The 25,805-nt window shown below is 42.2% G+C and overlaps 1 protein-coding gene across 1 annotated transcript; it reads right to left on the reverse strand.

The window, feature by feature from the left end:
• LOC124001773 (transcription factor E2F2-like) lies at positions 1-23,621 on the reverse strand. Its single transcript, XM_046308823.1, has 6 exons — positions 22,787-23,621; positions 5,933-6,035; positions 4,372-4,591; positions 3,787-4,063; positions 2,870-3,089; positions 1-2,697 (listed from the first exon to the last, which is right to left on the reverse strand). The coding sequence occupies exons 1-6, from the start codon at positions 23,051-23,053 to the stop codon at positions 2,420-2,422; spliced, it is 1,365 nt and encodes a 454-aa protein (XP_046164779.1). The 5' UTR covers positions 23,054-23,621; the 3' UTR covers positions 1-2,419.
• Between the last annotated feature and the right edge of the window lie 2,184 nt (positions 23,622-25,805).

The raw sequence follows: 25,805 nt of genomic DNA on the forward strand, positions 1-25,805 counted from the left end.
AATACTTTATTTATTCAAACACAGCCGGATATTACAAAATATTAAGTGCCGCGTGTCATTCAGAGACAGTCGCTCTTTAACAATGGTCAGTATTAAACTTTCCAAATTGCTTCAGGAAAAAGATTATAAATACAAAATCAATTCTGTACAGTTACAAAAAAATAATACTCAATTTAAACAAAAAACTAAATTGTTGTATTCAAATTGTCTAAAAAAATATACACCTTTCTCACTCTTTCACACACACACACAAAATATTCAAGTTTGTTAGGACAGGACAATTGACTTAAACCCACATTGTGGGAAGAGGCAGAAAATGCACCAAAATACAATTCACAAAAACAAAACAAAAAAAGAGTCCTCAAATGTGTCCAAATCCTTTAAACTCCTAGACTAGTGTTCATTAGAGCACACAATGGAAAACGTTTTAAAACACTTTGCAATGGGAAACAACAATCAGTGTTAGTTCCTCCGCGTTTCAGTACGTTTTGTTTGGTGCCTAATGAACACAACTCAGTCTAAAGAGACCCAACTTTGACCTTGGGGTACCATTCTGGCTCTTTTCTCCAAGGGTTTAAACTACCACACACTTGGGGCTAAGCCTTCATTAACTAAAGAAAACAGAGAAAAGATATAACATCCTCTTTGTTCCCTAGTGTGGGTTTGACAACACACAAACCACCATTGAATCAAAGACTTCATCTAGTTTCAGAAGAAGGGGGGATATGACGATTGCCCTCTATTTAATCTTAATGACTGACTAAATCAAAACACACATTAAAAACCAGATGTTGTCGTATATTATTACCCTTACTGGATCATTTCCTTGGAAATAAATAGTCATTCAATACTACAGTCTCTTAACATTTACATAATTAATTTTTGTTTTTAAAAACACTATCAAATGTATCTTGATAGAGAAGCTTCGGGATGTGAAATCTAGCTGCCGATTCGCAAGCAAAGCACGATACTGTAGTCAGTCACATACAGAATAGGGATTGGGTGGGTAATATCCGTCACTAAAAAGACCCAGGAAGCATCCCAAATAGCACGTTATTCCCTATGGGCCTCTGGTCAAAAACATTTGGGCCGCGACGACCTGTGTCTTTGGCTATGGGTCCAGAACAGCTTCTAACTAACCTCTACGATGTGATGTGGACACATCCTGCCACAGGACACAGAAGATTACACTACCTGACCGTCCAGAAAGCTTGAGGCTGGAGGCAATGACCAGGTCCCCAATATAAACAAATGCCTTGGGATACCCAATAACTACATTACCCATACTCCTACACCTTGTTGAAACACCATATTATGTTAGCACCAGACTCCCATGTTTGGTACCTGGGTCGTGTTCAACAGGGCACAACGTTTTGAAATGTTTTGCAACGGACAAAGAAAATCTACGTTCTTATTGGACACGTTCAGGTAGTGCCTCCCTGTTTTTTACTCTGAGTTCTATACATTTTCTTCCTTATGAACATGACCCTGGTTTAGCTTCACATACAATGATTCAACCCTTTAAAGCTGTCGAGTTTAAGCTGACAATACAATGTTGCCCCCTAGTGGCCAAAGAGTGGTACTATAAACATTTTGTCTGGAAAAGACATTCCTGAGAGTTAATATAACACCCCCTACCCAAAATGCCCAAGTTGTTTTTTTTGCGGGTTCATTTGCTCATCAGATATGCATACAAAATGTGCTGTGTCTATATTTTTACACAACACACATTACAATTTAAATGTGACGGATACGAACTGTCCGCTGTACAAATACACAAAACAAAAACGTTGGGAGCTTTATAAACTGGACACACACAAACACACAGACCAGTGTCAATCCAGGCCCTACTCTGAATTACAAACCACAAAGGTATAAAAATATATGTACAATTGACACAAAGAGACCCATTTTTTTCGGACAAATCATTAACGTGGAATAGACATGGCTAAAGCAAAGAGTTGATCGCTTCATGGTGTAACATTTCCTCCCTACCCCATACCCCTACAGAGGACACTACTCCTTCATGAATAGGGCCTGGAGTTTTCCCTGACCACTTATATCCTATTACAACTGGGGCCTGGAGGTTTTCTTGGTCAGGTCAATTACTATTTTTATTCATTCTATTTATTGATTCTGTTTGTATGGTCACAACTAAGCTATAACTAGATAAACAAGTTTCTCCAGGTCACGCGATGTGGGAAGAACTCCTTGCCCTATTCGTGCAGATAGTCTACCCTCTCCCATCCCTCCTCTCCTTCCCTCTCTTCCTGAATCCCAAATCAACTGCTAGACCCTAAACCATAAGCACCTTCGATAGGGTTGCCAGTGCCACTTTACACCTATCCAACCCTCTCAGATCTACTCAAGTGATTAGAATGTAGGGCTTGATTTAGGATTCAAAGTCTCTCTACGTCTCTCAGCTTCGCAGCAGGTCTCCCAGGTCGTAGGTGTCGAAGAAGTCGGACACGCCCTCGCTGTCCTCCAGCCCCCATAGGTAGTCGTCGTGGTCGAGGGCCGGTGAGAAGCTGACGAAGGGGGCGTTGGGGTCAGGGGTAAACCCGGGTCCCGAGAGCTGGTCCTCTGTCATCTGGAGCATGCTGGGGGGAAGACCCAGGAGACCTTCTACGTCAAGGAGGGTAGTGCTGCTGCTGGTGGAGGAGTTGGGGACCACCGGTGTTGGTCTGGAGAGTTCAGCTAGGAGAGAGAGAACGAGAGAGAAGAGAACGAGAGAGAAATAGAGGAGAAACAGAGAGAGAGACCGAGAGAGAAAAAGAGAGAGGAGAGACAGAGAGAGAGATTAGGTCAGTAAACCACATAATGTGGACCTCAGCTGTATCAATCACAAGCCCCCCCAGTTCAGCTTTACCCTCCATGGGCTCCTGCTTGACTTCCTGTTTGATGGTGGTGTACTGTGGTGGTGCCATGGCTGGGGAGGTGGTGGCTGTGTGACCCAGGGGGTGATGAGAGCACTCTTTCCTGGGGGTGGTGGTGCTCTTGACGGGGCTGGCATCCTCCAGGCCCTCCTCGGGACAGAGGTACACCTCGATGGGGCCGTTCTTACTCTTCAGGTAGATCTGTTGGGAGCCCTGAGGGTACGGGACAACGGGAAGCTCATGTTAATACAATGTTGTTACTCATTTAATCACAGTAGGAAAGCAACGTAATGTAAAGTGTTGCCTGCAACTGCATTATATACAGTGAGGCCAATGCAACATATGTGAAAATACATTTAGTTAAAGTTATCATAAAAACATTACACAGAGGCTAGTACATTCGCAGACTGAATCTACAAATACATCTGTGGACGTGCAACAAATAGTGCAGTAATGTAGTAATTGCAAAAAATTGGTCCTTCCTCAAGACAAGACGTGGGCCGTAATGTAAGTAGTTGTACGAGAGGAAACCACATGAAATGGTTTGGTAAGACTGTTACACACAAAAAAAAGCTTTGATGATATGAATCAGCTGTGTAATGTCAGGGCAAAACATGTACCCCTTGGGGTCCCGAGGACCAAGTTTGGGAAACGCTGACCTAAACCATATGGCCTTTATTAAGACCAAGTAAATCACTGAGAACAAATGATCTTCTTACAGTAACGACCTGGAACTATATATCAATCCGGTATAATGTGTCGGGAACTACGTCAGTCTGATTTGTAATACTTTACTCCTTGTCTTTTTTACATTTCTTAAACGAAAGCAGAAATAGGCTAGCCGATCCGCTCCGGTGTTAACGAAACGTTAACAGCCAGCTCCGTGTATCTATGACCGTTGACCACTCACCCCTGAGGACTCTGGGACCTCCAGCTTGGTTTCTGACGGGGCCTTGACAGCGATGACCGTCTGGTCCTGCAGACGGGCTATCGACCTGATGTCCTGGTAGGTAACGTAGCCTAGCCGCTGGTTGTCTCTGTGTTCGGTCAGCTCCTTGATCTGGGCACTACTGGACGTGATCAGATCATCCAAGGCCTTCTCAGCCCTCTCCAGCTCACCCAGCTCCCGCCGCAGGGCACGTGACTTCTCCCCGCAGCTGGCCGAGCCCTCGAACACACCGCCCACCCTGGCAGGCAACGGACACATATTTTACATGATCAGCCACCTGGAGTTGCTAGATAATGTACGTGTTTGAGATGGCCTACATTGCAGTGGGATATGTTCCTGATTCCGTGCCATGCTTTGCTCAAACTACTGATTGACTCAAACAAGCTGAATAGGATCTGTAAGTCAGAGTACAGATTATGGTCAGGTATGGTTTGAACCTATTACCATATTGTTAACCCCCCAATTAGACCCAGCGATGAGAGGCTACTTGTTCTAGGGATACTTTGCTAAGTGTACTTGTCCACTTCTCCTTAGTGTGCCACTCACAACCACTGGATGTTGTTCTTGGACTTCTTGCGGATCAGCTGCACGCCCTCCAGCACGTTGGTGATGTCATAGATGCGTCTCTTCTGCACCTCGAGGACCTCGGTGGCCCAGTTGAGGTCCAGCACGCCGTCAGGTGACTCGCTCAGCAGGCCAACAAACTTCTTGGTCAGCAAACCCAGCGAGGTGTCGTAGCGTGTCCGCTCACCAGGAGACTTGGGCGCTGAGGGTCATAGGTCATAGAAGTGAGACGTGTTGGGGAATGCAGGAGCAGGGCCATTATGATATGCTTATATATTTTTTAATCTAGGTACAGTATAGGTCAAAAGTTTGGACACACCTACTCAATCAAATGTTGTTATTTATTTTTTACTATTTTCTACATTGTAGAATAGTGAAGACATCAAAACTATGAAATAACAGTTATGGAATCATGTAGTAACCAAAAAAGTGTTAAACAAATCAAAATATATTTGAGATTCTTCAAAGTAGCCACCCTTTGCATTGATGGTAACTTGTTTGGTTACTACATTATTCCATATGTATTATTTCATAGTTTTGATGTCTTCACTATTATTCTACAATGTAGAACATATTAAAAATAAAGAACATTTGAATGAGTAGATGTGTCCAAACTTTTGACTGGTACTATAATACACATGTACGATCATATCTGTATATGGGGATGTTGACTGGGAAAGATTGATGGATAGATGGATTGATGGATGGATTGATGGGCGGATGGATGGATGGATGGATGGGTGGATTGATAGATGGATGGGTGGATTGATGGATGGATTGATGGATGGATGGATGGATTGATAGGTGGATGGATTGATGGGCAAATGGATGGATGGGTGGATTGATGGATAGATGGATTGATGGATGGATTGATGGGCGGATGGATGGATGGATTGATAGGTGGATGGATGGATGGATTGATAGGTGGATGGATGGATGGATTGATAGGTGGATGGATGGATGGATTGATAGGTGGATGGATGGATGGATTGATAGGTGGATGGATGGATGGATTGATAGGTGGATGGATGGGCGGATGGATGGATGGATTGATAGGTGGATGGATTGATGGGCAAATGGATGGATGGGTGGATTGATGGATGGATGGATGGGTGGGCGGATGGATGGATTGATGTTGTGTCGCTTTATGCAAACCATCCCTTATTTGAGAATGAAGAAACGTTAAAGTAGGAGGCAGGGCTTAAGAAGAAACGTTAAAGTAGGAGGCAGGGCTTATGAAGAAACGTTAAAGTAGGGGGACGGGCTTAAGAAGAAACGTTAAAGTAGGGGGACGGGCTTAAGAAGAAACATTAAAGTAGGGGGACGGGCTTATGAAGAAACGTTAAAGTAGGAGGCAGGGCTTATGAAGAAACGTTAAAGTAGGAGGCAGGGCTTATGAAGAAACGTTAAAGTAGGAGGCAGGGCTTATGAAGAAACGTTAAAGTAGGGGACGGGCTTAAGAAGAAACGTTAAAGTAGGGGGACGGGCTTAAGAAGAAATGTTAAAGTAGGGGCCATTGCTTCTCATTGATGCAGATACTTACTTTTGGGACTTGGATGACTGGCTGCGGCTGTGCTCCCCTTCCCTTTAGGGGTCCTGAAGTCAGGGAGGTAGAGCGGGTCCTCCAGATCTAGCTTTCTCTTGGCCTATGGAGGGGGATAAAGAAGAGGGACAAAGGGGTTAAAGACAGCTTCAGACAGAGTATGTGTCCCAATAATATCTCATTTCTCCTGCAGTGTACACTCGTTCACTACTTCCCACACATTTCAAATCCTTGTATGACGCAGGCATAGGCTAGAGAGTTTTCTTAACCCAATCATTTCCTTTCAAAGAAAAGTGAACAAGAGCAGGGACAAAGACCCTCACATTGTCAAAGACTTCTAAAGACCCTCACATTGTCAGACTTCTAAAGACCCTCACATTGTCAGACTTCTAAAGACCCTCACATTGTCAGACTTCTAAAGACCCTCACATTGTCAGACTTCTAAAGACCCTCACATTGTCAGACTTCTAAAGACCCTCACATTGTCAGACTTCTAAAGACCCTCACATTGTCAGCCTTCTAAAGACCCTCACATTGTCAAAGACTTCTAAAGACCCTCACATTGTCAAAGACTTCTAAAGACCCTCACATTGTCAGACTTCTAAATGCCCTCACATTGTCAGACTTCTAAAGACCCTCACATTGTCAGACTTCTAAATGCCCTCACATTGTCAGACTTCTAAAGACACTCACATTGTCAAAGACTTCTAAAGACCCTCACATTGTCAAAGACTTCTAAAGACCCTCACATTGTCAGACTTCTAAATGCCCTCACATTGTCAGACTTCTAAAGACCCTCACATTGTCAGACTTCTAAAGACCCTCACATTGTCAGACTTCTAAAGACCCTCACATTGTCAGACTTCTAAAGACCCTCACATTGTCAGCCTTCTAAAGACCCTCACATTGTCAGACTTCTAAAGACCCTCACATTGTCAGACTTCTAAAGACCCTCACATTGTCAAAGACTTCTAAAGACCCTCACATTGTCAGACTTCTAAAGACACTCACATTGTCAGACTTCTAAAGACCCTCACATTGTCAAAGACTTCTAAATACCCTCACATTGTCAGACTTCTAAATGCCCTCACATTGTCAGACTTCTAAATACCCTCACATTGTCAGACTTCTAAATGCCCTCACATTGTCAGACTTCTAAATACCCTCACATTGTCAGACTTCTAAAGACCCTCACATTGTCAGACTTCCAAAGACACTCACATTGTCAGACTTCTAAAGACCCTCACATTGTCAAAGACTTCTAAAGACCCTCACATTGTCAGACTTCTAAAGACGCTCACATTGTCAGACTTCTAAATGCCCTCACATTGTCAGACTTCTAAATGCCCTCACATTGTCAGACTTCTAAATGCCCTCACATTGTCAGACTTCTAAAGACCCTCACATTGTCAAAGACTTCTAAAGACCCTCACATTGTCAGACTTCTAAATGCCCTCACATTGTCAGACTTCTAAATGCCCTCACATTGTCAAAGACTTCTAAAGACCCTCACATTGTCAGACTTCTAAATGCCCTCACATTGTCAGACTTCTAAAGACCCTCACATTGTCAAAGACTTCTAAAGACCCTCACATTGTCAGACTTCTAAAGACCCTCACATTGTCAGACTTCTAAATGCCCTCACATTGTCAGACTTCTAAAGACCCTCACATTGTCAAAGACTTCTAAATGCCCTCACATTGTCAGACTTCTAAAGACCCTCACATTGTCAGACTTCTAAATGCCCTCACACTGTCAGACTTCTAAAGACCCTCACATTGTCAAAGACTTCTAAATGCCCTCACATTGTCAGACTTCTAAATGCCCTCACATTGTCAAAGACTTCTAAATGCCCTCACATGGTCAGACTTCTAAATGCCCTCACATTGTCAGACTTCTAAATGCCCTCACATTGTCAGACTTCTAAAGACCCTCACATTGTCAGACTTCTAAATGCCCTCACATTGTCAAAGACTTCTAAAGACCCTCACATTGTCAAAGACTTCTAAAGACCCTCACATTGTCAGACTTCTAAAGACCCTCACATTGTCAGACTTCTAAAGACCCTCACATTGTCAGACTTCTAAAGACCCTCACATTGTCAGACTTCTAAAGACCCTCACATTGTCAGACTTCTAAAGACCCTCACATTGTCAGACTTCTAAAGACCCTCACATTGTCAGACTTCTAAATGCGTCCACAGGCTTCCCATCCAAAACAGTTCGGAACAGGTTGTGAATATATTATGACAACTTTTCATTTTTTGGTGGGCTGTTCGGGCAAACAAAACATTTTCTAGAGGGAAACCGAAGTCGGCAGCCGAGTGTCTACGCCCCCTCGTCGGAGATTGGTCAACAGTAGGGATATTTCAATTATGTAAATGCCTGTTGTCATTCAACGACAGACGACTCGTCCTCATGCACATTTTTTCACTTGAGAAATACTGCACCAAACATCCTAGTCAGATGCAAAATTACCTCACTAAGATCTCCTCTGCTAAAATGTCAAAGTTAATGACAGATTTCTTGAAGTTGCTTTTTTAAGGAAGTGTATACTGGCTACGGTGTCTCAAAATGGACAAAAAGTACTATTGCTGCTTTCCCCCCCCCCTCATTTTTCAAGCGAAGGTCTTTTAACACAGTATGTAGCACACTTGGTCTAGGAGCCAGCAGAACTAACGCATGCTGACGCCTTCAGGGAGGTAGTGTGTGTGTGTGTGTGTGTGTGTGTGTGTGTGTGTGTGTGTGTGTGTGTGTGTGTGTGTGTGTGTGTGTGTGTGTGTGTGGAGCACTGCCCGCCAAACACCAGGAAATCCCTGGACTCACTCAACTCACCAACCCCATCCCCCCACTTCCTCCTCCTTTCACCCATGACCGCATCACTCCTTCTTTAGCCCTCTTCTTTCTCCAGTAAACACACAGGCAGCCTGACCAATACACACACACACACACACACACACACACACACACACACACACACACACACACACACACACACACACACACACACACACACACACACACACACACACACACACACACACACACACACACACACACACACCTACTATAAGGTCCACTGCTACCACACACACGGTTAGTTTTTTATTTCACCTTTATTTAACCAGGTAGGCCAGTTGAGAACAAGTTCTCCTTTACAACTACAACCTGGCCAAGATAAAGCAAAGCAGTGTGACACAAAAATCAACAGAGTTACACATAAACAAAGATACAGTCAATAACACAATAGGAAAAAAATGAAAGTCTATATACAGTGTATGAAAACGGTGTGAGGAGGAAAGGCAATAAAAATAGGCCATAGTAGCGAAGTAATTACAATTTAGCAGATTAACACTGTTATGATAAATAGCAGATGATGATGTGCAAGTAGAAATACTGGTGTGCAAAAGAGCAGAAAAGTAAATTATAACAATATGGGGATGAGGTAGGTAGATTGGATGGGCTATTTACAGATGGGCTGTGTACAGCAGCAGCGATTGGTTAGCTGCTCAGATAGCTGATGTTTAAAGTTAGTGAGGGAAATATAAGTCTCCAACTTCAGTGATTTTTGCAATTCGTTCCAGTCATGGGTATGGACACACACACACTGCTATGGACACAAACACACTGCTATGGACACACACACACTGCTATGGACACACACACACTGCTATGGACACACACACACTGCTATGGACACACACACACTGCTATGGACACACACACACTGCTATGGACACACACACACTGCTATGGACACACACACACTGCTATGGACACACACACACTGCTATGGACACACACACACTGCTATGGACACACACACACTGCTATGGACACACACACACACTTGGTTATGGACACACACACCTGGTTATGGACACACACTCGGTTATGGACACACACTCGGTTATGATCACACACACACACACCTAGTTATGGACACAAACCTGGTTATGGACACACACACACCTGGTTATGGACACACACCTGGTTATGGACACACACCTGGTTATGGACACACACCTGGTTATGGACACACACTCGGTTATGATCACACACTCGGTTATGGACACACACACACACTTGGTTATGGACACACACACACTGCTATGGACACACACACACTGTTATGGACACACACACATTGCTATGGACACACACACACTGCTATGGACACACACACACTGCTATGGACACACACTTGGTTATGGACACACACTCGGTTATGATCACACACACACACCTGGTTATGGACACACACCTGGTTATGGACACACACCTGGTTATGGACACACACTCGGTTATGGACACACACACACACTTGGTTATGGACACACACCTGGTTATGGACACACACACCTGGTTATGGACACACACACGGTTATGGACACACACATATCCAATTTGACAACACATTTGTTAATCACAACCAGACCTGTGCATTGTCCCCAAACTGCATGATGCCCCTCGACCAACACACACCACCTCTTAAAAAAAAGAAAAGAATACTCTACACACTCCTGACTGAACTAGCTAACATCCAGATGGTCATGCTATATGTAATTAGTAACTCCCGCTTGGAGGCACATAAAAACCTCCCCCAAACCCTCTTTATCCCTCTCCCATTTTCTCAATCTCTCCCCATTTCGTCTTCTACCCCTCTCACAGATAGGGGCGGCAGGGTAGCCTAATGGTTAGAGCGGTGGACTAGTAACCGGAAGGTTGCAAGGTTGACAAGGTTCTGCCCCTGAAAAGGCAGTTAACCCACTGTTCCTAGGCTGTCATTGAAGTCTTAACTTACTTGCCTGGTTAAACACAACACCATATTGCATCAATGATGTGCTCCATCACCCCCATATTACATTAATGATGTACTCCATCACCCCCAACACACAACACCCCCCATATTGCATCAATGATGTGCTCCATCACCCCCATATTACATTAATGATGTACTCCATCACCCCCAACACACAACACCCCCCATATTGCATCAATGATGTGCTCCAACCTCCCCAACACACAACACCCCCATAATGCAGCAATGGTTTGCTCCAACCTCCCCAACACACAACACCCCCATAATGCAGCAATGGTTTGCTCCAACCTCCCCAACACACAACACCCCCATAATGCAGCAATGGTTTGCTCCAACCTCCCCAACACACAACACCCCCATAATGCAGCAACCTCCCCAACACACAACACCCCCATAATGCAGCAACCTCCCCAACACACAACACCCCCATAATGCAGCCATCTCCCCAACACACAACACCCCCATAATGCAGCAATGGTTTGCTCCAACCTCCCCAACACACAACACCCCCATAATGCAGCAATGGTTTGCTCCAACCTCCCCAACACACAACACCCCCATAATGCAGCAACCTCCCCAACACACAACACCCCCATAATGCAGCAACCTCCCCAACACACAACACCCCCATAATGCAGCAATGGTTTGCTCCAACCTCCCCAACACCCCCATAATGCAGCAACCTCCCCAACACACAACACCCCCATAATGCAGCAATGGTTTGCTCCAACCTCCCCAACACACAACACCCCCATAATGCAGCAACCTCCCCAACACACACTAAAATGAGTTCAGTGGCAGTGGGGGACGCCTGCCCTGGGAGCACCACAGGTACTGGAGGGAGACAGAAAGGGTAGGGGTTTTTACCCCCCCCAGCTGTGTTCTCTCTCACACACACGTCTTCAAGCCACAAATCACTATATGTGATGAACTGGTCCTTCTGTAGCTCAGTTGGTAGAGCATGGCGCTTGTAACGCCAGGGTAGTGGGTTCGATTCCCGGAACCACCCATACGTAGAATGTATGCACACATGACTGTAAGTCGCTTTGGATAAAAGCGTCTGCTAAATGGCATATATTATTATATTATATTATTACCTGGCGCTGCATTAAACCCTGTGTACGACTACCCAGTGACGTCATTACAGTACAACTAGATACACAGAGGTGTAGTTACTCATTTGTAGTTTACTTGAGTTCTCATTTGTAGTTTTCTTAACTAGTAATGTGTAGTTTTTTTAAGTACTCATTTGTAGTTTACTTGAGTTCTCATTTGTAGTTTTCTTAACTAGTAATGTGTAGTTTTTTTAAGTACTCATTTGTAGTTTACTTGAGTTCTCATTTGTAGTTTTCTTAACTAGTAATGTGTAGTTTTTTTAAGTACTCATTTGTAGTTTTAACTTTCAACTATGGTCTTTGTTGCACTGGTTCTCTTTTCTCACCATGTTGTAACCATGGCTACAAACTGACAAGGGAGATTGTGGAAAAGCAGCTACGGTGTTCCCATACTGCAGGCCATACATAGGAGGCTGTAGGTCCAGAGGTTTCCTGTCATTACACAGGGTCGGGAAAAACTCCTGGCCCTAAGTAAACCATACTGTACTGCTCCTAGATCAGCACTCCTACTCCGAGATGCTTTGTGAATTTGGGCCCCGAGAGGAGGCTGGAGAATGTGAACAGCTCGTGGATTTGGACAGAAACATGGCACGGGGGAAGAAAGGTGTCATTGTCGCTCTGTCCTCCACCACATGTCCCATCCGTCTGTTAGTGGCATCTGTGGCAGCCGCACACAGCAGGCGGCAGGGAGGCCACAAGAGAACCTGCCTAATCCTTATAGCACACACGCACACACACACACACAAGTTCACGTTGGGAGCACTAACTCCGACCTACTACATAGTCTATTTACTGTCCTTGTCACCTTCACCATGACAACCAATAACTGTGTTTTAGTTACAGCAACTTGGTAATGAAGCAAACATTTGTAGTCTACCAGTGCTACTTATGCTAACAATACATTTGTAGTCTACCAGTGCTACTTATGCTAACAATACATTTGTAGTCTACCAGTGCTACTTATGCTAACAATACATTTGTAGTCTACCAGTGCTACTTATGCTAACAATACATTTGTAGTCTACCAGTGCTACTTATGCTAACAATACATTTGTAGTCTACCAGTGCTACTTATGCTAACAATACATTTGTAGTCTACCAGTGCTACTTATGCTAACAATACATTTGTAGTCTACCAGTGCTACTTATGCTAACAATACATTTGTAATTATATCGGCTAATGTCTGTTTTGTGGACTGGTTTGTTCCTTTCCAAATTGTTCAACCTGCATTAAGGTATGACTTCTAATTTTGACTGACCTAGTGGAAGGAAATGGATAAAGAGGCCCTGCCCAGAGGGGGAATTGAGGAAAGATGGCGACTATCACGCTGTTAAAGGCCCAGTGCACTCAAAAACTAGATTGTTCTATGTTTTATACATATTTTCACACTATGAGGTTGGAATAATACTGTCAAATTGTGAAAATTATGATAATGCCCTTTTAGTGTAAGAACTGTTGGAAAAAAACACCTAAAATTTCAGCCTGTTTTGTTGGCATAGAGTTTTGGCGTGCTTTTTGGGTAAATTAGTTAATAGACCAATAAGAAAGAGTTCCAAACATCTCTGCCAATAACAGCTAGTTTTCAGTTTTCCCCTCTCCACTCAGACCACTCCCAGACAGCCCTATCAAAATTCTTGTTTGCTCTTTGCTAAGAAGCCATTTTTGTACATTTTTTACAATTTGTTATTAAAAACAATCACAGTAAGGTACTTAATATTCATATTAAGATAATGGCTGCATTGGACCTCACAGATTAAAATGTGACAACTTTCACATCTAGTCTAAATGTAGTTGTCAAATACAGAAACTACAAACGTGATTACATGACGTGTGGTGGTTAAAATGGCAGCCGTGTGTTGTTGACAGCTCTGTGGCCCTCCTCCTTTAACATTTTACCTCAGTTTTGCCCAGCAACTGAGGCCTGTGAGTTTGTGTTTGTAGTGAGGCTTCGGATGGAGAGTCAGTGCTTTGCAAACAGTTCGACGAGTGAAAATACAAGGCCTATTTGTCAGCTAACATACCACGGGGGGAAGAAAAATCACTCAACCACCAAATACTAACAACACACAGTCAAGTACAGAGAGCTACAGAACAGAATGAGACACACACACACTAACAGTAGCTAAAAGAATGTTGAGTTAACAGCAAACTACGCAATTGTCAACACATTAGCAAGCCATTGCTGGGGCATTTAAATACACAGTCCCTCCTTCACAATCCCTTCTTTATCTACATGACACAGTAAGTTATAGTGTTTCAACCCACATTCATTATTGCCCTACAGCGTCTAGGCTACACCCTAAATATGCACAAGTTCAGCTCTCTTTCCACCCACCCATGACCCAACCCTCCCCTTCAACTCCCGCCATTTTACCAGATATGACTGGAAGTTTTTCAGAGACATTTCACAAAATATGGGTCACGTGAAGCAAAGGCTTTCAACAGTCTTGCTTGCTAGGCTAGCTACAGTCACTCTCTTCAAACACCAGGGTTGTATTCATTAGTCAACAAACAGAAGGAAACTGACTACTATCACTACTACTACTACTACTACTACTACTACTACACCTACTACTACTACTATCACCATCACTACTACTACTACTACTACCATCACTACTACTACTACTACTACTACTACTACTACCATGACTACTACTACTATCACCATCACTCTGTAGCTCAGTTGGTAGAGCATGGCGCTTGTAACGCCAGGGTAGTGGGTTCGATCCCCGGGACCACCCATACGTAGAATGTATGCACACATGACTGTAAGTCGCTTTGGATAAAAGTGTCTGCTAAATGGCATATATTATTATTATTATATTATATATTACCACAACTACTACTATCACCATCACCACAACTACTACTATCACCATCACTACTACTACTTCTATCACCATCACTACTACTACTACTATCACCATCACTACTACTACCACCATCACTACAACTACTACTACTATCACCATCACCACAACTACTACTATCACCATCATTACTACTACTACTATCACCATCACTACTACTACCACCATCACTACAACTAATACTACCACCATCACTACTACTACTACTATCACCATTAGTACGATCTACTACTACCACCATCACTACTACAACTACTACTATCTACTACTACTACCACCATCACTACTACAACTACTACTATCTACTACTACTATCACCATTATTACTACTACTACTATCGCCACTACTACTATCACCACTACTATCACCATCACTACTACTACTATCACCATCACTACTATTACTACTATCACCATCACTGTCATGCAGGTGAATGAGGACCCAAAAGCGACTTGGCGAAAACAGAGTCTTTAATCCAGTAAAGTAATTCTACAAACATAAGACATAATTCCACTCGTAATGACGAGAACAGACTGGAGACTCGATCAAGAACTGCAGGTTGCCTCGGGAAGGCACTTGAACCTAGCAGACTCAGACACCTGCTCTCCACGCAGCATCTGAGGGAAACACGACACGACAGGGCGATACACAGACACAGCACGGTGAACAATAGACAAGGATCCGACAGGGCAGGAACGGAAAACAAGGAGAGAAATAGGGACTCTAATCAGGGAAAAGAATAGGGAACAGGTGTGGGAAGACTAAATGATTGATTAGGGGAATAGGAACAGCTGGGAGCAGGAACGGAACGATAGAGAGAAGAGAGAGAGGAAGGGAGAGAGAAAAAGGGGAACGAACCTAAAAAGACCAGCAGGGGGAAAATGAACAGAGGGAAAAGCCAAAATGACAAGACAATCTAAGACAAAACATGACAATCACTACTACTACTATCACCATCACTACTACTACTACTATCACCATCACTACTACTACTATCACCATCACTACTACTACTACTGCTACTATCACCATTAGTACTATCTACTACTACCACCATCACTACTACAACTACTACTATCTACTACTACTACCACCATCACTACTACAACCATCATTACTACTACTACTATCACCACTACTACTATCACCACTACTATCACCATCACTACTACAACCATCATTACTACTACTACTATCACCACTACTATCACCATCACTACTACTACTATCACCATCACTACTACTACTATCACCATCACTACTACTTCTATCACCATCACTACTACTACTATCACCATCACTACTACTACTATCACCATCACTACTACTACTATCACCATCACTACTACTACTATCACCATTACTACTACTATCACCATTACTACTACTACTATCACCATCACTACTACTACTACTACCACCATTACTACTACTACTACTACTACTACTACTATCACCATTACTACTACTACTATCACCATCACTACTACTACTACTATCACCATCACTACTACTACTACTATCACCATCACTACTACTACTATCACCATCACTACTACTACTATCACCATCACTACTACTACTATCACCATTACTACTACTATCACCATTACTACTACTACTATCACCATCACTACTACTACTATCACCATTACTACTACTACTATCACCATCACTACTACTACTACTACCACCATTACTACTACTACTATCACCATCACTACTACTACTATCACCATCACTACTACTACTATCACCATCACTACTACTACTACTACCACCATTACTACTACTACTATCACCATCACTACTACTACTATCACCATCACTACTACTACTATCACCATTACTACTACTACTATCACCATCACCATTACTACTACTACTATCACCATCACTACTACTACTACTACCACCATTACTACTACTACTATCACCATCACTACTACTACTATCACCATCACTACTACTACTACTATCACCATTACTACTACTACTACTACTATCACCATTACTACTACTATCACCATTACTACTACTACTATCACCATCACTACTACTACTATCACCATTACTACTACTACTATCACCATCACTACTACTACTACTACCACCATTACTACTACTACTACTACTACTACTACTATCACCATTACTACTACTACTATCACCATCACTACTACTACTACTATCACCATCACTACTACTACTACTATCACCATCACTACTACTACTATCACCATCACTACTACTACTATCACCATCACTACTACTACTATCACCATTACTACTACTATCACCATTACTACTACTACTATCACCATCACTACTACTACTACTACCACCATTACTACTACTACTATCACCATCACTACTACTACTATCACCATTACTACTACTACTATCACCATCACTACTACTACTATCACCATCACTACTACTACTATCACCATTACTACTACTACTATCACCATCACTACTACTACTACTACCACCATTACTACTACTACTATCACCATCACTACTACTACTATCACCATCACTACTACTACTACTATCACCATTACTACTACTACTACTACTACTATCACCATTACTACTACTATCACCATTACTACTACTACTATCACCATCACTACTACTACTATCACCATTACTACTACTACTATCACCATCACTACTACTACTACTACCACCATTACTACTACTACTACTACTACTACTACTATCACCATTACTACTACTACTATCACCATCACTACTACTACTACTATCACCATCACTACTACTACTACTATCACCATCACTACTACTACTATCACCATCACTACTACTACTATCACCATCACTACTACTACTATCACCATTACTACTACTATCACCATTACTACTACTACTACTATCACCATCACTACTACTACTATCACCATTACTACTACTACTATCACCATCACTACTTCTACTATCACCATTACTACTACTATCACCATTACTACTACTACTATCACCATCACTACTACTACTATCACCATTACTACTACTACTATCACCATCACTACTACTACTACTACCACCATTACTACTACTACTACTACTACTACTACTACTATCACCATTACTACTACTACTATCACCATCACTACTACTACTACTATCACCATCACTACTACTACTACTATCACCATTACTACTACTACTGTCAACATCACCACTACTGCAAAACAAACAATGGTTTCCATTGTGAAGCTTTTGCTACGTGTTTCCCTAATGAATATGACCCAGTTCAATTACGTAGAGCCAGTCTTCCCAGGTAGGGACAAGTCTCAATATGTCTGACAAAAAAATAACAAAAAGATCCATTCAAAACCTAGCATACTCCTATCTACACAACACTACAGCCATGGGACTGGGAGTCGGAGGCATAACAACAATGAAAAGGTTGAAATGCATTGCTGATGACATTGTCACGGTGCTGATGGGAAAAGGGAGATGAGGAGGGACAGGGGGGTCCAGTCAGGGTGGACTTTGAAATGCTAAACAAACCCTATTGAGGGTGAGCATGCGAGCTCGTGGATTCGGGGTGGGGCCGAGGGTAGGCCGAAAAGAGAAAGAGGGGGAAGAGAGAGCCTTTGGCTGGAGTGTAAACAAGGTACAAAGTGCGCAATCCCACACCCCCCGGGACACCCTGAGCCCTAGTCGGGATAGGGGCTCACCATGGCGGGGTTCCAGAGATGGTGTGTGTGGGGGGGGGGTAGCTAGCATGTCACGGAAACCTACGTACCTAGGCCTGCATTGTGGAGAACACCATCACACATTACAAATAACACACAGTTTAATTCATTATCATAATAACACATTTCAGAGACATAAATGGTGAAAATATTATCTTCTAGAACCCCTAAAGGGGGTACAATGACTAGCCTAAGCCTCAATCCATATATAAACGCATATGTCTACTCAAACCTCCATCATGATGTGTTACATCCCCACCTATTGTGAACTTCAATCTTTGTCAAACTGTAACCCTTGACCTTCCTGTCCTGTTTTTTTTCAACTGAGGAGTAAAACTTCTGTCAAACATTTCCAAGTAAGTAGTAGTATCTCCTTCACAGGAAACGCAGTGACAACGTCGCAGCTCGCTCCTCACAAATCACTCAAACATCCTAGCAACCACTATAAATATTACACACTGGGGACATATCGTCTCAGGTTATCTATAATAGTACGCCACGTGACCACACCTGCGTCCTAAAAGTAGTGCACTTCAAACTTGGCAGATGCAAGTGCAAATGGGTTGCATCCCAAATGGCACCCTATACCATGTCCCTCTATACCCCCTGTCCTTCTATACCACATCCTCCTGCCCTGCTACTCGTAAACACTTTGGGCAGCGCTGCTGTAAACGAGACATTTCCTTCTCCCTGTCCTCTCAACAATATGCCAAATATATTCTCCTTGGCTGGGAGTAGGAGTAGAATTGGGTGGGAGTAGAATTAAACCTCAAACATGGGTCACAAACAGTCATGCTGCATACTTCAAACTTGGCAGAGGCAAGTGCAAATGGTTTGTATTCCAAATGGCATCCTATATACCATGTAATCATACTCCCACCCAAGGAGAATATATTTGGCGTGTTGTTGAGAGGACAGGGAGAAGGAAATGACTCGTTCACAGCAGCGCTGCCCAAAGTGTTTACGAGTAGCAGGGCAGGAGGACGTGGTATAGAAGGACAGGGGGTATAGAGGGACATGGTATAGGGTGCCATTACGAGTAGCAGGGCAGGAGGACATGGTATAGAAGGACAGGGGGTATAGAGGGACATGGTATAGGGTGCCATTACGAGTAGCAGGGCAGGAGGACGTTCTGCTCCAACAGTTCATCTGACACTCAGTGAGCACCAGACATTGAAAATACGTGTGACTCTGCAGTTTCCAGGGCAAATATAAGCTCTCTGAACACTGTGCTTTCCAGACAATATAAGGAACTTATTTGCCTGCCAAAGGCCTATTTGCCTGGACACATACACACCCTGAATGCTGTGTGTGTTAATCAGCAACATGTCATTATCTCTCTCAAGACTACTACTACCACCACCATTACTACTACTACTACCACCATTACTACTACTACTACCACCATTACTACTACTACTACTACTACCACCATTACAACTACTACTACTACCACCATTACTACTACTACTACCACCATTACTACTACTACTACCACCATTACTACTACTACTACTACTACCACCATTACAACTACTACTACTACCACCATTACTACTACTACTACTACCACCATTACAACTACTACTACTACCACCATTACTACTACTACCACCACCATTACTACTACTACTACTACTACCATCATTACAACTACTACTACCACCATTACTACTACTACTACCACCATTACTACTACTACTACTACTACCACCATTACAACTACTACTACTACCACCATTACTACTACTACTACCACCATTACAACTACTACTACTACCACCATTACTACTACTACTACCACCACCATTACTACTACTACTACCACCATTACTACTACTACTACCACCATTACTACTACTACTACTACTACCACCATTACAACTACTACTACTACCACCATTACTACTACCACCATTACTACTACTACTACTACTACCACCATTACAACTACTACTACTACCACCATTACTACTACTACTACTACCACCATTACAACTACTACTACTACCACCATTACTACTACTACCACCACCATTACTACTACTACTACTACTACCATCATTACAACTACTACTACTACCACCATTACTACTACTACTACTACTACCACCATTACAACTACTACCACCATTACTACTACTACTACTACTACCACCATTACAACTACTACTACTACCACCATTACTACTACTACTACTACCACCATTACTACTACTACTACTACTACTACCACCACCATTACTACTACTACCACCATTACTACTACTACTACTACCACCATTACAACTACTACTACTACCACCATTACTACTACTACTACCACCACCATTACTACTACTACTACCACCATTACAACTACTACTACTACCACCATTACAACTACTACTACTACCACCATTACTACTACCACCATTACAACTACTACTACTACCACCATTACTACTACTACTACCATCACCATTACTACTACTACTACCCATTACTACTACTACTGCTGCTACTACCCATTACTACTACTACTGCTACTACCCATTACTACTACTACTACTACCACCATTACTACTACTACTGCTACTACCCATTACTACTACTACTACTACCACCATTACTACTACTACTACTGCTACTACCCATTACTACTACTACCACCATTACTACTACTACTGCTACTACCCATTACTACTACTACTACTACTACCACCATTACTACTACTACCCATTACTACTACTACTACTACTACCACCATTACTACTACTACCCATTACTACTACTACTACTACTACCACCATTACTACTACTACCACCATTACTACTACTACTGCTACTACCCATTACTACTACTACTACTACTACTACCATTACTACTACTACCCATTACTACTACTACTGATACTACCCACTACTACTACTACTCTACCACCATTACTACTACTACTGCTACTACCCATTACTACTACTACTACTACCACCATCACTACTACTACTACCATCACCATATTACTACTACTACTACTACTACTATTACTACTACTACCCATTACTACTACTACTACTACCACCATTACTACTACTACTACTACCACCATTACTACTACTACTACTACCATCACCATTACTACTACTACTACTACCATCACCATTACTACTACTACTACTATCACCATTACTACTACTACTGCTACTACCCATTACTACTACCACCATTACTACTACTACCATCACCATTACTACTACTACTATCACTACTACTACTACTATTACTACTACTACTACTACCACCATTACTACTACTACTACTACTACTGCTACTACCCAGAAGTCCCCACAAGAATAGTAAACAAACAAAGATTTGACAAAATGGGGACATTTTGTTGTTCCCCACAAGGTCAAATGCGATTTCTAGGTTTGGGTTAGGAACTAGGTTTAGGTTTTTGTGTTAAGGTCAGGGTTAGGGTAAGAGTACGGGTTTGGTTTAGGGGTTAGGGAAAATAGGATTTTGAATGGGACTGAATTGTGTGTCTCAGCAAGGTTAGCTGTACAAGACTGTGTGAGTGTGTGTGTGACTTCAGGGCTTCCTCTCTTGAACATAAAAAATGATGTCAACTCCCAAGAAAAGTAAATGGTTGTCCAGCTGTGAGGTAAGGTAGGCAGGAACAATTCAGACAAGGTGACGTTATGGTTTGGTTAGTCAAGGTGAGGTTATGGCTTGGTTAGTGACAGCTGGGGGCTATGGCTAAACAAGGTGTTAAGCTAGATAGCATTTTGGGCAAATGACTAGTATTGCTTGGATGGGCATTAGTAAATATGTTCCCCGTCCAGGTGGAGCATTTCCTTAATTTATTTAACAATAAATTGACATTTAGAATGAGACATCTCCCTCTCCAAATAGGGGTGAAATTAGCAACAGGCATTGTTGAATTGTGATACCCTCAGCCCTGGCAAACCCCCCACTGATGCCCCCCGCCCCAAACACTCTCAACACCCCCAACCCTCTGTGTTTAATACAGCTGGGCTGCGGGAGAAATGTCACCGACTCCAGCTCGTTCCTCAAGCTGGGCAAAAAAAATGACAACTCCTTTCAATAACACGAAGTGCACACTGCTTCGGTGACGTTGTCTGATCCTTGTCCAAACCGTTTTAAATGTCAAGCACTGCACAACTCCTATAAATATATGCATGCCATTGGAACTTGGAAATATTTTGCCCATATAATATGACACATTGTTAGTAACGTTAATTATCAAGTGGATGGCGAACTGTTATGTCGATTGGTGGTAGTTGCATCATCCTTTGTTTATGAAGTCTTACCGGGAGACGGCCGGAGGATGATCTGATGGGTTTAGCTTCGGGTCCATGGGGGGTTGCATACAGGCAGTTCGCCCTTTGTTCGACCGCTGTCGTGTTGCATATTTGGGTAAAGTATCCAGCCGGTACCGAGTTCATCGGTGGACTGGGTAACCCGGTGCTGAAGAACTCGGTCTTCACTCCGGACAAAACTTTATTCTGCGAACACGACAGTCCCCCTACAGCACCTCGACTAGACGCAGGAGAAACGCCTTTGGGCATCCGCATCATTTTAGTAAATTAAAAAATATCGACTGTTTAAAATAAATATGTTTAGCCAGCAAAGCACGACGATTCCAGTAATCTGTATTCAGGACAGTGAATGAGAGGAGTTGAGGTCTTTCCGATACGAACTGGAAACGTTATTTCTCAATTTGTAGCTAGCTTGATAAAAGTCCCAAAAAGTTCATAAAAAGGTTATTTACTTAATAATGTTCAAAATTCACAAGTGAAATATGCACCAGAGGTATCCTTTGCTTGGATATTTTCAATGAAACTAATATTTGCAACCGATATTATCCTTTGTCCAGTAGAGGAAACGTAAACTTTGCCTAATTATTTTGATAGTAAATAAATAAACAACAAGTAGTCCCGATATTTGCAAGTATAGTATGAGCAAACTTTTATGTTTACGTCTCGAGATGCTGATTCCTCCAGAAAAGACCAAGTTTAGAAGGATTCTTCGGATTTTCAGGAGGGGAGATATTGCTACTATCGGGTTCACTGTCCAGCTAAAAAGCTTAATTTTATATAAAAGGGACTTGGAGCTCGAAAGAACTGCTTTTTTTTAGCGCCAAATTACGTCCCGCGAAATTTGGATCTCCCGCGGTTAGAGCTCGTCTTTGATTGGTCCAGAGCACATGTACATGTACATCTAGCATAAAACAGTTGGCTCGGGGCGTGCCCAGCCTTAAAGGAACAGCGTGTCCCTTTGTGGTAATTTTGAAGGCAAAGTTACCAATTTCGAAACTTAAATTTGAACAATAACATGTTTTTATAACACTTACTGATAAGCAGCATGATATCATGAGCACAAAAACACATCTAGATATTATTTTATTTCCACTATAGGGTAGAGCACAATCCTTTAGGCCTAGTTAACCATCGTGCTTAGACCCTCACTACTCTCATATCTCATTGTCAGAAACTAATTAGAATCAAACCAGCTTTTTAAACAGGGTATTTCAAATCCTCAATCCAACAATCACAAAGTGAAGTTGAATGCGAATCTGATGTGCAAAATAAATTTAATCGGATGACATACGCAGCTCACAAAGAGAGACAGAACCATTCCTAGAAATGAACCATTCCTATTACGTATACATTAGTCTTAGGTCTCTCTTTATGTAGTGTTGTGTTGTCTCTCTTGTCGTGATGTGTCTTTTGTCCTATATTTTTATTTAATTTATTTTTAATCCCAGGCCCCCATACCCGAGGGAGGCCTTTTTTCCTTTTGTAAATAAGAATTTGTTCTTTTAACTGACTTGCCTATTTAAATAAAGGTTAAAAAATAAATAAATAAAAACATTCAGCTTGCTGCAGTTGGCAGACACCCTGCAGTGGCTTTCCCATGCATGTGGCGAGACTAGAAGCCATAGGCTATATGATCAACTGGAGCAGAACCACCATTATTCAAGATAAGAAGACAAAAACAACACTTGTCCTTTTCCTACCAGCCACCGACTGATAACATCTTTATTGAGGAAAAATGTACTTTACTACGACTATGATGCTGTTGTCTCATCTAGCTGTCTTACTGTAATATGAATGGACTAACTGTAAGTCGTTCTGGATAAAAGTGTCTGCTAAATTACTATAATATAATGTAAATGTAACAATTATATTATACACATCTGTAGGTCTTGGTGTATGTGTTGTATTGAAATGTTGCCCCCAGGGAGAGATGTTTTGGTGTGTGTGTGTGTGTGTGTGTGTGTGTGTGTGTGTGTGTGTGTGTGTGTGTGTGTGTGTGTGTGTGTGTGTGTGTGTGTGTGCGTGCGTGCGTGCGTGCGTGCGTGCGTGCGTGCGTGCGTGCGTGCGTGCGTGCGTGTGTGTGTGTGAGATTTAGTCAGCAAACATGGTTGTTTGCTCAGTGAAGGTCTGTTTTAATCTGTTTCTGTGGTTGCACCTATTTGCTTTTGCCCTATCCCGCTTGCTAGATTGAATCCCAGATCTGACAAGGTAAAAATCTGTCGTTCTGCTCCTGAACAAGGCAGTTTATCTCATTCTCTAGCAGTATGTACGTCTGACAACACTCATATGTAGAGAGACTGGAGGTCTTGAAGTTATGGAAATCTATGGCATTTATTGACATATCATGCAAATATCCCCATATTGTGGCAAGATGAGGCATTTTATCTACACAGCAATAGCTCAAAGCCCTGCAACATTAAAGAGTGATACTATTTACAGAACTGTTTGTCTTACGCAAATTCAACAACTGTCCTTGTAAACAAACCGGAATAAACAAGAGTAAGATATGAGAGATTCATAGATTTTCATAGAGTCCAGGACAATTTTTCTAAGATGGTATAAACTATACATAATGCATGTATTTGTTCCCTGGGAGATTTGTATTTTGTAAGACACATTTGTAACCCTTTAAACTTTGTTTCGTTTTTTAGTTTTGGTTGTTGCTTAGTTTGTGACACATTTGTTACCTGTTACACATTTTTCAGTCACATTTGGTTGCTGCTTAGTTTTTTAAAATCAAATGTATATAGGCTGTTTCTTCTCATTTAACAGATCACAAATGTGTGTTAACAGGTTACAAATGTATGTCAACAGATTACAAATGTGTGTTAACGAGGAATAAGGTACGGATCTCCAAGAGGAGAAAGGAAACGAAGAGGCCAAAAAGGAGAAGAGCTGATTCTCTGGGTGAACGACAAGGTTAAAGACCGATACCAGAAGAAGACTGAGCGCATCTATTACAATGAGGAGCACAAAGGAGACAGGCTGGTGTACAAGGAGGCTTATGAGA

The sequence above is a fragment of the Oncorhynchus gorbuscha genome, linkage group LG17 (assembly GCF_021184085.1).
Source record: "Oncorhynchus gorbuscha isolate QuinsamMale2020 ecotype Even-year linkage group LG17, OgorEven_v1.0, whole genome shotgun sequence".
NCBI lineage: Eukaryota > Metazoa > Chordata > Actinopteri > Salmoniformes > Salmonidae > Oncorhynchus > Oncorhynchus gorbuscha.

Excerpts from the sequence above, each read along its gene's own strand:
- LOC124001773 (XM_046308823.1), bottom strand. The coding sequence starts at position 23,053 with ATGATGCGGATGCCCAAAGGCGTTTCTCCTGCGTCTAGTCGAGGTGCT. Across the intron at positions 4,592-5,932 it reads CAGTCATCCAAGTCCCAAAA|CGCCCAAGTCTCCTGGTGAG; the intron begins GTAAGTATCTGC and ends TATGACCCTCAG. Across the intron at positions 2,698-2,869 it reads CAAGCAGGAGCCCATGGAGG|CTGAACTCTCCAGACCAACA; the intron begins GTAAAGCTGAAC and ends TCTCTCTCCTAG.